The sequence below is a fragment of the Aquarana catesbeiana genome, linkage group LG13 (genome assembly GCF_042186555.1).
Source record: "Aquarana catesbeiana isolate 2022-GZ linkage group LG13, ASM4218655v1, whole genome shotgun sequence".
Classification (NCBI taxonomy): domain Eukaryota; kingdom Metazoa; phylum Chordata; class Amphibia; order Anura; family Ranidae; genus Aquarana; species Aquarana catesbeiana.
The window spans coordinates 148,539,268-148,555,718 of record NC_133336.1 but is presented as its reverse complement, the minus strand read 5'-3'; the positions used below and the strand labels follow the sequence as shown (position 1 = coordinate 148,555,718).

The following is a 16,451-nucleotide window of genomic DNA, read 5'->3' as shown; positions in this document are numbered from 1 at the left end:
ACGACACTGATCACCGCTCCCAATTACAGGGAGCGGTGATCAGTGTCCTGTCATTAGGCAGAACGGGGAAATGCTTGTATACATTAGCACTTCCCTTTTCTTCCTCACCATGAGACGATCGCGGATATCCCCCGCAGACATCGAGTCTGTGGGACCCGCGATCACGCTCATGGAGCTTCCGACGGGCGCGCGCAAGCCGCCTCTTAAAAGGGCAACATATAGGTATGTTAATCTGTCTGTATGTGCCCTTCTGCCACAGTATATCTGTGTGAGGCAGTCGGGAAGCGGTTAAAGTGTGGATTTCACTTTTTATCCTGCCTAAAATACATTGGGCCTGACCTTTGATTGTGAGCATGGCCTTTTTTTTTTTAACAGAAAGTTTTTTTTTTATTGAACAAATCAGCAGAACAATACAAAGTTTAATACAGACATTGTAGTGGGAATAAATAGCTGTTATTTATCAGAAATTCCAGGTGTGCAAACATCAGAAGTTTCACTCAACCAGACCTCTCAAATCTTCATACATTTTGATAGTATAAAATGAGTGGCCCAATATTCAACTAAACCTGGTAGGGACAGCAGGGGGGAAGGGAAGCCGGGGGGGGGGGGGGGCGGGGGGGGAGAAAAGGAAGGAAGGAAGGGGAGAGGAAGAAAGGAAGAGAGGGGGAGGGGAAGGAGGGATGAGAAGGGACGGGATGAAAGAAAACAGGCATAAAAAGAAGAGACGTGAGATATAGGATATCCTCTGTTACTTTCCCCGTCCTATGGGGTAGGGGGATCAGGGTCTCCGGAGGCGTCGATCCAGGACGACCAGATTTTATCGAACTTCCCTGGGCATTGCCTACTTTCATACGTTAATTTATACAGGGGGAGTACCTTATTCACAGACCCTATCCACGAGGCCAAGGTAGGAGGCTCTACCATTTTCCACCGCAATAGAATTTCCCGCCTAGCATAGTACAATGCGAAGGTTAGACACAATTTGCTATACTTATCACCCTCAACATCTTCCAAATGACTGAGCAGTAGTATCCGGGGATCCGCCTGCAAGTCTGATCCTATGACATTGCTCAGTGTGGATGCCACCGCTGACCAAAAGAGTCGGAGACAGGGACACGACCAGACCATATGCCAGAAAGTACCCACTTCCTGTCTGCATCTCTGACAATTGGGATCTCTCTGAGGGTAAATACGCGCCAACCTCTGTGGAGTAAAATACGCCCTGTGTAGGAACTTGAATTGAATGAACCTATCCTTTGCAGCGATCATGGAAGGAATGTAGGATATTAAACACTCCTTCCATTCCTCCTCATCTAACGAGGGAATATCAACCCTCCACTTATCCCAGGTTTTAGTTAGTTTGGCATCATACTCCACTGTCAGGTACAGGTACAGTGTGGAGAGGGGCTTCCCCATCACGCTGGAAGTCAAGAGCCTTTCAATAGAGTCCGGTTCCAGAATGAGGGGGGCAGGGAACTGAGCCTCAAAGGCGTGCTTCAGCTGCCAGTATCTAAACTGGAAGGAGGCAGGGATAGCAAAGGATTGTCTAAGGGCTTGAAAAGTCATAAGCCTGCCATCCTTGACTATGTGCTTTAGTGTAAGAATTCCCTTTTTTGCCCAGAGAGAGGGGTCCGGTAAAGTATAAAAATGGGGTAGCATAGGGTTGCCCCACAGGGGCATGTGAGGTGAAATGTGATTAGGTTTCCCATATATTTTCCTGGCCTCCTGCCAAACCTTTACAGTGGTACGCATCGGGGTCGTCATGGACAAACTGGCCCCGAGACCCCGAAATGGGAGATTACTCAAAGCAGCAAAGGAGCCCAGAATGGCTGCCTCCAAAGTGACCGCGGGATTTTGCGTGGGTTGGGAGAACCACCACCGAATCGTGACCAGAACTGCAGCCCAGTAGTAGATTTGGAAATTCGGTAGCGCCAATCCCCCTCCCGAGAGAGGGAGATATAAGATCTGCTTGGCCACCCTGGGTGGCCTCCCAGCCCAGACAAAGTGTATTAACAGGCTTTCCAGCCTCCGGAAAAAGGTCCTAGGGATGGGTATGGGTGTATTGCGAAAGAAATATAGATATTTGGGAAGGTAAATCATTTTTAGCAAGTTGACTCTGCCAACAGGAGTCAATGGAAGGGAACGCCAAGCAGAGCATTTAGCCGTGAGTTGTGTCATGAGTGGACGCAAATTGTTGTCAATGTAATCTTGTACCTTACCGCTAATTTTTATCCCCAAATATTTGAAATCATCCACCCATTTCAGTTGCGGGTGTGGTACCCTTGGGGTCGAGGGATGGAGCGGGAATAGGATCGACTTGTCCCAATTGATGCGAATCCCCGAATACCGACCGAATCGATCAATCAGATTGAGTGCAGTCTGCAAAGAGGACGACGCATCCGCTAAATAAAGCAGAGCATCGTCCGCGTAAAGCGATAACTTCTCCTCAATGGGTCCTACCTGAAGACCCCTTACCCCAGGGTCGGCCCTCAACAATACAGCCATGGGCTCCACTGCCAGAGCAAATAGACCCGGGGAAAGGGGACACCCCTGTCGCGTGCCTCTAGACAATTGGAACTTTCCCGAGAGGCATCCATTGGTACATACTCTAGCTGAGGGGCCATGGTATAGCATACGGAGCCATTTCGTGAAACCCGGACCAAACCCGAATCGCGAGAGAACCTCCCATAAGTAGCCCCACTCGACGGAGTCAAAGGCCTTCTCCGCGTCGAGTGAGGCCACCATCCCGTTAGTCACCTCATCCGCCCTGTCTATGTGAGTATGGAGGCGTCTGATATTAATGTCAGTTCCTCTGCCGGGCATGAAGCCAGTTTGATCTCTGTGGATTAAAGCAGTAATTACCAGGTTAAGCCTATTGGCCAATACTTTTGCCAGTACTTTTGCATCCACGTTCAGAAGAGATATAGGGCGGTATGAGGAGCACAACGTGGGGTCTTTCCCTGGCTTGGGTATCACTACAATGATTGCTTCACTCATCGTGTCTGGAAGTTTCCCCAGACGCAATGACTCAGAGAAGAGGACCTGTAGTTTGTCAGCTAGTTCTGTGGCATATTGTTTATAGAACTCTACAGGGATGCCATCAGGTCCCGGAGTTTTCCCCGTCTGCATTGATTTAAGTGCCCGTAGTATCTCCAAGGACGTAATTGGAGCATCAAGCTTGTCGCGATACGTTACTGTAAGGGTTGGGATATCGATGTCGTCTAGATATGCCCCCAGATCCTCCCCTCTATAGTCTACCCTGGACCTATAGAGAGATTCATAAAATTCCGCGAAGCAACAATTGATCCCTTCCGGTGTGTGGAGCAACTGTCCCGAGGAGTCTCTAATATGTGAGATGCTCATCCCACCTGCCTGTTCCCTAGAGAGCCAGGCCAACAAACGGCCAGACCGCTCTCCCTGCTCAAAAATCCGCTGGGATTGAGCCAACATTTTCTTCTGAGTGAGGGATGTACGGAGACGAACCACCTCCTTCGTCAACAGTTGTAGATGCGAGTAGTGCGCAGGGTCCCGGGTACGAACAAACAGAGCCTCCGCACTACACGCCTCCCGCTCTGCCTTCACTAAGTCTGCTCTACGCTCACGTCGGACCCTGGCAATGATGGCCTGGTAGTGCCCCCTCGTCGTGGCTTTGAAGGCATCCCACACTACCGAGGAGTCAGCAGAGCCCACATTTATAGCCCAGAAGTCAAGCAGTTTCGTTCTAAATTGGGAATCTACTGCGGTGTCTGAAATCCAGAATCTGGAGAGCCTCCATATTCTTTCTACTGAGCCTAGGGAAAGATCCAAAGACAACAACAAGGGTGCATGGTCGGAAATTCCCCTAGGCAATATTCGTATGTCTGTGACCCGTGGGAGAACCTGAGTCCCTGCGAAGACCAAGTCTATGCGGGAAAACGTTCTGTGGGAGGCCGAGTGGCATGTGTATGCCCTAGATTGGGGGTGACGCCACCTCCAGACATCAGTCAGGCCATAGGTATCCGCCCACTCAGCCAACCCAGAGCAATGACCTCCCGCAGGAGTTAGCCTGTCCAAATCTGGGTAGGGGACCAGATTAAAATCTCCCAATATGACATTGTTATCAGAGGCAAAGTCGGCCAGCTTACTAGTGATCTGATTGAGCACCTGCAAGGAGGCCGGGGGGGGGCAAATATAAGCCCACAATAGTCCATGTTAGGGAATAAATTTTTGCGTGGATAATAACATACCGTCCGTCAGGGTCCAGGGCCAAATCCAAGAGCCGAAAGGGAAGTGACTTCAGCACCAGTATAGTTACACCCCTAGAAAATGTGGAGTGCGTGGAATGGTAGTGGTGTCCCACCCATGGTTTTTTAAGGGCCAGAATTCTACGACCTGTTAGGTGCGTTTCCTGGAACACACATATGTGTGGATTATAAGACTTAATGAATTGGAACACCAGGGAGCGTTTAACTGGGGAATTCAGTCCCCTGGTGTTCCAGGAGATGATGTTAAGTGAGGACATGGCCATTGATAGTGTTAAGAGTATTAGAATCAATGGAAATCTCGGCCCTCGGACCGGACCCCGGGACCCGAACCGGACACATTTGTAGACAGTGTAATACTGATGAGTCAATTATTTTGGTATGAATAACAAACAAAAACAAAACCAAACCAAAAACAGATAAAGGATCCCAATAATCGAAGCAGATAAAAAAGGTCCCAATAGGGGAACTTACCCCACCCCCCTCCCCACCCAACCCCCCAAAACTGAGGCGGGTTTCAATCCCGAACTTATTCAGCTCGCCGGCTGCAACAGAGGGTCCGTGGAAGAGGCGAACTCACCCCCCCGAAACTTCACACGGGGGGGGGAAACAGCATTTCAAGCGGCTTATACAGTTGAGAACTCCGTTTGTAATAAAACAGACTGTGGGGGTGTATAAAGTCAGATGAAGGGGAAATATCCGAAAGTGCGACCCCACAGTAAAGTCTGTCCATCGTTGGGTGAAGATACTGAACAGAAGTGTTCCTAGCACCCCTAAAGAGAACAGGCAGTTGTAAAGGAACTTCATATGTCAACGGTCTCCTGACCAAATTGTTTGGCAGGGGCATTATCTTAGAATTTCCCTGGAAGGGGTAACAAACTTCTCCTCCCAAGGCTGTCCACACCATGGATTGAACTGAGCGTAACTTATGCAACGAAGGAAGTCATCCATGTGGGAATACAAATATTACCTCAGACCTGAGCCAGGGCCATGGTGAACAAACAATGAAGGATCTCACCTTACATGCCAGGTAAACCTTCAGCGGATCCGTGGTAGCGAGTCCATCCAGATTGAGGCCTCCCTTGGAGAGGTAAAGAAACGAGTTGTCTCGCCATCCTGGACTCTCAGGCGAGCAGGGAAAAGTACACTGTAACGAATGTTGCGTGATCGTAGAGCCGCCTTGACTTGGTCAAAAGATTTCCTGAGCTTCTGGGTCTCTACCGTATAATCGGGGAAGATCATCAACTTCGTGTTCTGGAATCTGAGGTCCCCAGCGTTTCTAGAGGCACGGAGAACTTCGTCTCTGTCTCTAAAATTAAGTAGACGTAGAATGAAAGTGCGAGGGGGGGATCCAGGAGGCCCCGGTTTAGGTGGGATGCGGTGCGCCCTTTCCACCGTGTAGTAAGGTGACCAGCGGGCCTCAGGTAGAAGGTCACGGAGCAAGCCCTCTATGAAGGAGGTAGGGTTACTCCCCTCCACCCCCTCCGGTAAACCAACAATGCGAAGGTTGTTACGCCGGTTCCTGTTCTCCGCGTCCTCGGCTCTATATTCAAGGGCCTTTACTTTAGTTTGGAGAGTACGGAGTGATGTCTCATGTTCCGTAATGGTGTCTTCGGTGGTGCTCAGTCTTTGCTCCGTCTCGGTGACTCGTGATCTGATTTTATCTATGTCTTGACGGATTAGACCCATGTCCAACTGAACTGCTTCGATCTTTGTTGTTAGTGTTGATTGGCAAGTTGCGATGGCTGCCATGACGTCCGCCAGCCAGGGGGGACGAGAGTCATCCGACTCCATAATATCTGTCTGTGGGACTCTGTGGGTGGTGCGTACCTTAGGGACCTCTGGAGGGTGGCCGGTGGGGGTCTGGGGGAGTCCGGCTGCGGTGGGAAGGTCAACCTCTTACCCCCTTTACTGTATCTTGCGCTGGAATTCCGGCGCCTCATTCAGGTGGCGGGGGCCCAGATCCGGGCAGTATTCAAGGATTAGTATAGGGGGCCTATCTGTGAAGTCAGGGGTCTTCAAGCAGCAGGTAAGATAAAGTCTGTGTCCCCCTAGGAGTCTTCTCCCCTCATCTGTAAGCAAATGGCACAGGAGGCTCTGACACAAGCTCACAGGGTCAGTCAAAGGAACGTAGGTGCTCCAGGATCTGCTCCTATGGCCTGGCAGCGCCTCTCAGCGATCACAGGGCCCCTTGCACCAGGCCAGCAAGACACAGCACTCCCCCCTTTGATCCGGCGGCCCTGGGGCTCCAGGAAAGGCCGCGGCCGCGGCCTAGTAAATCGCGGGGGGGGGGGAGATGTCAGGCCCAGATACAGTCCAGGATGGCCTCTCCGGGCCTCACCAGTGGTCCGCAGCAGTCAGTGAGGGCCGATGTGCAGTCCGATCGCGGCAGGGGGTTCCCGGCTCGCCGCGCGGCCCGTCAGGAAAGGCCGCGGCTTCGGCCTAGTAGCCCGCGGTAGGCCGGGTCCCCAATCCCACACCAAAAAAGCAAACTCGCCCCAGATCTCAGCAGGGATAGGGTCCCCTATCCCCTACTAGGCAGCAGGAGTGAATTTAGAGCGGTTTTAGAGGCGATGGATCCGGATTTCTGTGCGGATCGGCGGAGCTCTCTGAAAAAAACGCCGCTTACAGCGCCATCTTGGCCACGCCCCCCCGTGAGCATGGCCTTTAACCTTAACCATGACCTTACTAAGCCTAACCATGACCTTACTAAGCCTAACCTTGACCTGGCCATTTTATTTTATCTTTATTTTTTTTAAATGTTATTTTTTCTTTACAGTTTTCTCTTTCAGCAAGGAGAAATAGATACATTATAGGAGATTTACTCAAGGTGGAGTGTGCAAAATCTGACTCAGCTCTGCATAAAAGCCAATCAGCTTCCAGATTTTATTGTCAAAGCTTTATTGAACAAGCTGAAGTTAGAAGCTGATTGGCTACCATGCACAGCTGCACCAGATTCTGAGTGCTCCAGTTTTATTAAATCTCCCCCACTGCATATTTTTCTCCATTAAAGAAGAGAAACAACATAGGGGCGAGTTGTACAGTCACTGATCACTGTAACAGCCTATCGGCGATATTATGATCAAGAGCTGGTCCTCCCAGCTCCTGATCTTTAGTATGAGAAATGGAGTCGTCTGTATTCACATATGTGGCCCCAAGATATGTAGTGTCAAGAAGGCTTCAAAGATGTTAATTGTTAGATTTTCATGGCCGAAGGTGTGAATAGTTGTCAAAACACTAGGTCAAAAATGTTAAAATGGCATTATACTGTAGGTAGAAGTTGGTTTCAAAGGTTCAATGCAGGTTGTTCCAGTTTGGCATTGATTTTACACCTCTTGTGGACCCACTGTCCAAAATGTGCACCTCACTGTCCTCAAAAGAATGTTCTTTTTTTCCTTAAGGTGTATGAAAACTGCCAAATCTTGACCTGTATAATTTGTCATCCTATCTTGAACCATTCACATAGAGCAGTGGTTTCCAAACTGCGGCCCTTGGGTCGGATGTGGCCCTTTGCTTGACTTTATCAGGCCCTTGGAACACTTTTCTTCCCACTGACACCAAGAATGGAGAATAATTCCTGTTACTGACATCAACAAGACACTATTCCTCCCAATGACACCAATTATGGGGCATCATTTCTTCCACTGACACCAACAATGGGGCACTATTCCTCTCACTGACACCAATGATGGGGCACTATTTCGTCACTGACACCAACAATACCCTCCCACTAATGTCAAAGATGCACTATTTACTCCCACTGTCGCCAAGACAATTTCTACTCCCAATGGCCGCAGTCTGGCTACAGTCCGACCCCCCCTCAAGTCTGAAGCACAGTAAACTGGCCCTTTGTTTAGCAAGTTTGGACCCCTGACGTGGTTGCTTTGTCTTCCAATTTACAGGTTTTTACATTCCTCACTATGCTGCACTATATAAGCCAAATTACTTAATTTGTGCTTGAGTGTTAGCCACTAGGATTGCTTTTACTTTGTAGAGCTTCACCGGCTCTCAAATACAATATCAGGGTTATGGCGGACAGCTGCAGGTACATGATTTGGCGGCAAGTGGTTAAAGACCTATAGTTTGGGGAGACAAAGACACCACTCTCAGTAAACTGTTTACACAGAAATGCATATATGCAGCCACTTGGCATTACAATGACGTTAAAGGTTCTTTTTTTTTTCTACATAACAAACATGTCATACTTATCTGCTCTGTACAGTGGTTTTGCACAGAGCATCCCCAATCCTCCTTTTTTCGGGTCACTCAATCTGGGGGCACTGGTTCGTGATCGCTCTGGACCCCCGCTCAATGCGTTCATAAGACACACAGAGCCACAGCTCGGCCCCACCCCTGTTCTCTCTTCATTGGCTGTGATTGACAGTAGCAGAAGCCAATATATGCAGGTAAAAAAAAACCTTGAGCCTTTAAAACCACATTAAAGCCCATACGCCAAGTGGCCGCATACATGCATGCGCCCAACGGGAAGGTGTTAAATGCATTTCTGTTAGCAATGTAGAGTCCCATAACTGTAAAATACCTTAGTTTTTAAGATAATTTGAATTATGGCCTCTGGATCCTTAAAAAAATTTTCCTTTAACTCTTGCCTGCTTGACCAAGCTATATCCTCTTTCAGAAATAGAACCTAGAAGGCAGAAAAAAAAAAAATCACAGATTAAAATAGGTTAATTTGTACATACTGTAAAATTCCTTTCTCCTGTAATATAGTGAAGAACACATGGCTATTTTTTAAATGTGGGGTATACAGTAGATCCCAGTTCTAGGTGCCATAAACATTATGCAAATTAAGAGACACAGCCTCATCTAATAGCTATACAACTGTATCTGTCTACAGGCTCAGTAGTAATATATCAGTACAGAATAGTACTCTGTCTAGTGGACTAGAACTCTGTCTAGTGGAAAGAGATGGGAGCCGCTCCGCGAATCCACAAGTGCCGCCAGCGCCATTTTGGCTACTTGCCAGGCCCGCTGAGAAGAATGCCGTGAGCTTTTGAGGAGGTTTGGCATCCTTCCTCCTTTTGGACATATGGCTGGAGGGTGCAGGAATATTTCGATTGTGGTATAGGCGAGTGTGCTCCTCTTCTAAGCAGCTGTTGTGTCGCTGACGCTGAGGTTTCTGCAGAGCTCAGGAACCAAGCAGACATTCACTCGAGATGGCAAGCCACACCCCACCTCAGACAGCATTCTAGCATAATATAAAATGTCTCTGGGGTTATCCTTTCCAGATGAGCAGGTAAACTTACTCTTGACTACGGGGGCTTGTTGGCTCCCTCCGGTGTTCTTTATGGCAGGGCTTCAGCCGTGCCATGTTGAATGTCTGGGGCCACAGCTTCTTCCTTGTTCGTGTGGGTCATAGCGGTGGCGGATCGTGACACAGGGGGTACCGCTGGAATCCTGGCAGCAAGCAGAAGTGAATGGTGCCTTCAGAGCCCCAAACGGCCAGGGAGAGGATAGCTGACAGGATTAAATGTGGGAGCCCACTGATAATCAACTGTTCACATGCCGGGTATGCCCCCCCAGTAAGCTTTTTTTTTAATTAGAAGGGAATCTATACACTGTTTATCTTTAAATAAAATACGTTTTTTTTGTCATACATACACGTAAAATCCTTTTTCTTTGAGTACATCACGGGACACTGGGTTTGACTATTATTCCTTATGTAGAAATATTGACTACAAGCATAAAGGACCATACCTTCTAGCATTTCAAAGTATTGTCTGTCCCTCTAGTGATCAATGTATCCAGTGACATCATTACTGTGCGCCAAATAAAAGGATTGTGGGACAACTAGTCATCCCGTCAGATAATTGCTTTGCACGGCTGTGTGCCAGGACTACATATCCCAGGGATCTTTGCTGGGATGAAGCTTGTGTGGTGGGTCATATCCCAGGGATGAAGCTTGTGTGGAGGGTCTCTTCCTCCTGGGCCTGACACAAGATGGACCTCTCTGTGCAACAGGGGGAGAGAGGTCGCGGCCTACCACGCAGAGTCTTACTTCCAACCCATGGGCTGAGGGGCCTAGTTCTGTTCGCCGTCGGACATCCTTTCCAGCACCACTCTGGTTGCCTGCTGTCGGTGTGTGTGGCAAGGTCCACTTCGGGAGATTGAGAGACAGGGGATCCGCTATGCGAGTTCCTATTCGGAAGACATCAGGGAGATCTGGTTGTTGGTGAGATGGCAAATTGCTCGACCTTTATCCATTCTTTACCACTGTTACATTAAGATACACTGCACAGACATCTCTGCTCCAAGAACACCTTAGTGCATTATTTGAACACTGTGCTCAGACACCTTTAGTTTTCTTCTCTACAAGGAATCTACTGCTCTCACTATACCCAAACGGATTACAGTTAATGAGCTCTGACTAGCCGGTGAAGAACATCAGATCTGCAACATGGACTTTATTGCCATTACTTATAGCAAGGCCCCTATATTACTCTTCTTTAGACCTGCTCTCCCTTCCTAGGATAGCATGTAGGCTGGCCAGGTTCTATCTTTATAGTATGGCAGTATAAGCAGTTAACTGAAATCCGTCTAGGGGATAACATTCTCTCTAAAGGAAGTGTGCATACAGTGGGGATGGAAAGTATACAGACCCCCTTAAATTTTTCACTCTGTTATATTGCAGCCATGTGCTAAATTCATTTAAGTTCATTTTTTTTCCTCATTAATGTACACACAGCACCCCATATTGACAGAAAAACACAGAATTGTTGACATTTTTGTAGATTTATTAAAAAAGAAAAACTGAAATATCACATAGTCCTAAGTATTCAGACCCTTTGCTCAGTATTTAGTAGAAGCACCCTTTTGATCTAATACAGCCATGGGTGTTTTGGGGAAGGATGCAACAAGTTTTTCACACCTGGATTTGGGGATCCTCTGCCATTCCTCCTTGCAGATCCTCTCCAGTTCTGTCAAGTTGGATGGTAAACGTTGGTGGACAGCCATTTTTAGGTCTCTCCAGAGATGCTCAATTGGGTTTAAGTCAGGGCTCTGGCTGGGCCATTCAAGAACAGTCACAGAGTTGTTGTGAAGCCACTCCTTCGTTATTTTAGCTGTGTGCTTAAGGTCATTGTCTTGTTGGAAGGTAAACCTTCGGCCCAGTCTGAGGTCCTGAGCACTCTGGAGAAGGTTTTTGTCCAGGATATCCCTGTACTTGGCCGCATTCATCTTTCCCTCGATTGCAACCAGTCGTCCTGTCCCTGCAGCTGAAAAACACCCCCACAGCATGATGCTGCCACCACCATGCTTCACTGTTGGGACTGTATTGGACAGGTGATGAGCAGTGCCTGGTTTTCTCCACACATACCACTTAAAATTAAGGCCAAAAAGTTCTATCTAGGTCTCATCAGACCAGAGAATCTTATTTCTCACCATCTTGAAGTCCTTCAGGTGTTTTTTTAGCAAACTTCATGCGGGCTTTCATGTGTCTTGCACTGAGAAGAGGCTTCTGTCGGGCAACTCTGCCATAAAGCCCCGAAGGCTGAAGTGATGGTTGACTTTCTACAACTTTCTCCCATCTCCCATGCACTGGGAGCTGTAAGGTCTTATTTAGACAGGTGTGTGGCTTTCCTAATCAAGTCCAATCAGTATAATCAAACACAGTTGGACTCAAATGAAGGTGTAGAACCATCTCAAGGACGATCAGAAGAAATGGACAGGACCTGAGTTAAATATATGAGTGTCACAGCAAAGGGTCTGAATACTTAAGACCATGTGATATTTCAGTTTTTCTTTTTTTAAAAATCTGCAAAAATGTCAACAATTCTGTGTTTTTCCGTTAATATAGGGTGCTATGTGTACATTAATGAGGGAAAAAAATGAACTTAAATGATTTTAACAAATGGCTGCAATATAACAAAGAGTGAAAAATTTAAGGGGGTGTAAATACTTTCCCTCCCCACTGTATATGTATAGAATATTGTTGATGTTAAAATATTGTCTTGCGTCTTTCGGAGAAATTCCTTTGCGGAGTTGGCACTGTTGTCTAGAACTCAGCAAATCTATTACCTCCACTTTGTGACAACTTTCTCTTTTATTTGTTCAAGTAAAATATTTATAGAACCTAAATACATTGAGTTGTTTGGTTATTGCCATACAGTGATACAAGAATGCCTGAACCCAGAGTGTCAGGTGGGTTGGAAGGTTCACTAGGTCATGGCCGTGCAGATGAGCAGGTAATTCTGAGCAGCCCTATAGGGGGCCGTGCTACACATACTTACTGGGACATCCCAAAGCCTTGAGGGGAAGGAGACACCTGGCCAAAAAGATAGCAATCAGAATTTATACAGCAGTCTGTAGTACACTATGGCAGAAAGCCGAATCCTCGGCTGCTCTAACATCCACCTGATAAAATATTGTGAACGTATGCACTGAAGAGCAGGTAGCAGCCTTACAAATCTGAGCCACAGATACCAGATAGTGAAAAGCTCAGGAGGTTTCAACACCCCTAGTAGAATGAGCTCTCACCCTGAAGGGAGGAACCTTATGTTTCAGACCATTGGCCTGAATGACCAGTTGGTGGACCCAATGGGCAATGAAAGCTTTGAAAGCTGCCTGCCTCTTCTTGGGTCCTTCTGGTAAAACAAAAAATGAGTCTGATCCTTGGATCTCTGCAGATCTAGCCAAATAACTCTGACTACCCGCAATACGTCTAAGGAATTCAGTTGTCTGTCTTCCACTGAATGAGGCTGAAAGAAAAAAGAAGGCAAAACAATATCCCGATTCAAATGAAAGGCTGATACCACCTTTGGCAAGAAGGATGGAGTAGGATGCAATACCACCTTGTCATGGTTTAGGATTAAATATGGTCCCTACAGAAAATAGAGTTCAGTTCTGACACCCTTCTAGCAGAGGTGATGACAACAAGACTAATGGAATTTCCTTGATAGGCTCAAATGGTTGTTTCTGTAACACAGACAGCACCAAATTCAAGTCCCAAGGACACATAGGTGACCTAATGGGGGGAAGCAAACGAGCTGCCCCCTGCATAAAGGTTCGGACCAGCGAATGGGAGGCTAAAGGCCTTTGGAAGAACACCGACATGGTCAAAATCTGACCCCTGATTGTACTCAAAGCCAATCTGATTTCCACAGCCGACTGTAGAAAAGAGAAAATTCTCCCAATCACGTATTTCTGAGGATGCCATTTTCTGGCTTCACACCAAGCAATTTAAGTCTTCCAGACCGTATTATAGTTCCTATTGACCGCTTTGATGAACCTGGATGCCAATAGATCAACATCTGGCCATCCCCATCACTGGCAAATTTCCCGAAACATGTTCAGGTGTATGGACCATTGCCCCGGGCAGATCTCCCGATGGCTGAGATAATCTGCCTTCCAGTTCTCTATCCCCAGGATATGGACCGCCGATAGAACCAGGAACATGTCCCTCTGCCCAGGCTAATATGTGGTTCACCTCCTTTTGAGCTGAATGGCTCCTGGTACCACCCTGGTGGTTGATATAGGCCACCACAGTGGCATTGTCGGACTGAACCCTGATAGGGCGGTCCTGAAGCTCCACCGTCCAGGACCGTAGGACCAGATGCACTGCCCGCAACTCCAGGATGTTGATGGACAGGCTCTGCTCTGCCCTTGACCATGTCCCCTGAGCTGTGAGCCATTCTTGGGTTGCTCCCCAGCCAGAGAGAGTGGTGTCTGTGGTCAGTACACTCCAAGACCTTGGGAGGAAGGATCTTCCCCTTCGCAGGTTCTAATCCTGCAAACACCAGCTTAGGCTTAAGCACGCCCGAGGAGATAAGGACATGGGGTAATCCAGGGCTCATACTCTCTTGTTCCAAGCCGACAAGATGTCTTGTTGTATAGGCCTGGAATGGAACTGGGCGTAGGGAAATGCCTTGAAGGAGGACACCATCCTTCCCAGAAGACTTATACAGAGCCGAATGGAGGGTTGCCTGGTGCCCCTTACCTGACACACCTGATCCTTCAGGGCACAGATCTTTATGGGTGGCAAAAATACCCTTGCCCGGACAGTATCTAGGATCAGACCTAAATACTTCAGAGACTAAGCTGGCCTCAGGGCTGACTTTTTGGTATTTATGACAGAGCCCAGGTTTTCTAAACACCAAACTGTGCAGGCTATGCTCTGTTCTAGGGCCTGCAGTGAGTGATCTCTGAGCAGGAGGTTGTCCAAGTATCCGATCACCAAGAATCCCTGGGCCCTTAAAAGACCCAGTACTGGTGCTAGGACCTTTGTAAACATTCGGGGTGCTGTGGCAAGCCCGAAGGGAAGAGCCACAAACTGGAAATGATGTTCCTCTACTTCAAAACGCAGGTACCTCTGAAAAGGTTGAAAGATAGGTACGTGTAAATAAGCATCCTTGATATCGTTGGAGGCTAGAAAGTCTCCCATCTGGAGCGAGGCTACTACCGAGTGCACTGACTCCATCCAAAAGGACCGGATAAATAGATACTGGTTCAGGGATCTTGGATCCAAAATGGGCCTTGTGTCTCCATTTGGTTTTAGAACCATGAACAAGCTTGAATAAAACCCTACGTCTGTTTCGGATTCAGGGACCTGTATAAACTCTCCCTGATGCACTAAATAAGTGGTTCTCAACCCTGTCCTCAAGTACCCCCAACAAGCCATGTTTCAAGAATTTCTCTTAGCTAAAATAGCTGTCCAAAATACCAAATCATTGACTCTGATTTGTAAAGCACCTGTGCAAGATAAAAGGAAAACCTGCAAACATGGCCTGTTGGGGGTACTTGAGGACAGGGTTGAGAACCACTGCACAAAATGATCTAGTGCCTGAAATAACAAGTCTCTTTTTGGAGGATCCAAAGGAATGCTAGATCTTAGAAACCTCTGCGGAAACCCCCATAATCCCAGTTTCCAACCGAGGGATACTGCCGAGGTGACTCACTTGTCCTGAACCACTGTTCTCTAAATGTCTGCAAAGTAAAGCAGCCCCCCCCCCACCTGATAGAGTGGGGGCATCCCCTCAAATGAAGGGCTTGGTGCTGGGTGTCACAGACCCCCATCCTCAAAAGGACTATGTCCGCTGTATATGCTTCCTTTGATCTTACGGACCTGTACAAAGTTTTTTCTTGCAAGAATATCTGTTTGTTTTGAACTGGAGAACGCGCTCCAGAGTTTTTTTTAATGTAGCTGTTCAAGCTTTTTATCAATAAATACGTCATAAAGAGACACCCTACACTAGTCAAGTTTTTTTTATTGCTGCATATCATCACCTCTTGCTGTTTATGCTGTCTGGCTGCCATCGGATGATCGGAGGGGGAAGTCTAAATACTCCACTAGTGGAACCTTGATTCTACTAAGCGCTTTGACCTCCCTGAGTAGGGGGGGTCGCAGGCTTTCTGGTAAGCCTTTTATCTAACTATTTTAACGAGGTGACGGGAATCACGGTGTCAAGCATTCGGTTTATGTTCCACATTGCACTTAAAGTCACTTTCAGTGGATGTCGGCCACATATGAACTTTTTCTGCACTTATATTGCACATTTAGCACTTATTGTGTAAACTTTTTTGTATGCAATTTTTGTTTGCTCTATTGGCCATTTATCACATAGAATTGCACATTTTGATATTGTTTAGTTTTTAGGCAATATATAGAATTTATCTGATTTCAGCACTTTGTGTGAAACTTTTCTATGCAACTTTTTGTCTGATCCATTGCACATTAATTGCATAGAATTGCACTTTTGGTTATTGTTTTTAGTCTCTTGCACATTTCAATATACTGAATTGCAGATCTGCACTTTATTTAGCTATTTAGAAATGTTTGTTTTTCTTTATTATGCATTAATCGCATTGAATTGCACATTTTGGTTATTGTTCCAATTTTATTTTTTTGATTGCACATTTCAATGTACTGAATTGCACTTTATCCAACACCTGATATTCATGTACGGGGTCATTTTCTGTACTGACCTAGCGCTGCACTTTGTTATTTGCATTGTTATCTGGTGCTCAATATTGAGGTTATAGTGTACAGCTGCAGGTTATTTCATTATTCAGTTATTTAATGTATTCACTAAGCACAGATATTATTTTTGCATTTTTTTATAAACTAGTAAATATAAATGCTTGAAGACATATCAGAAAAATATAATACATTGTTACCTTTCTATACACTTCCACTTCTTTCCTTTTATTTTTAAGATCCATTTTAAGATTTTCTTCAATATCAGTTTCACATAAACA

General features: G+C 46.8%; 1 protein-coding gene across 1 annotated transcript in view; it reads right to left on the bottom strand.

Annotated features, from left to right (window-relative positions):
* Positions 1-16,451, bottom strand: part of ZFYVE26 (zinc finger FYVE-type containing 26) — a gene marked incomplete in the record, with an annotated part of 1,901,467 nt that overhangs the window by 906,788 nt on the left and 978,228 nt on the right. The window contains 2 exon segments of the mRNA XM_073610828.1: positions 8,782-8,886; positions 16,371-16,451. Coding sequence (XP_073466929.1) covers positions 8,782-8,886; positions 16,371-16,451 — 186 coding nt within the window.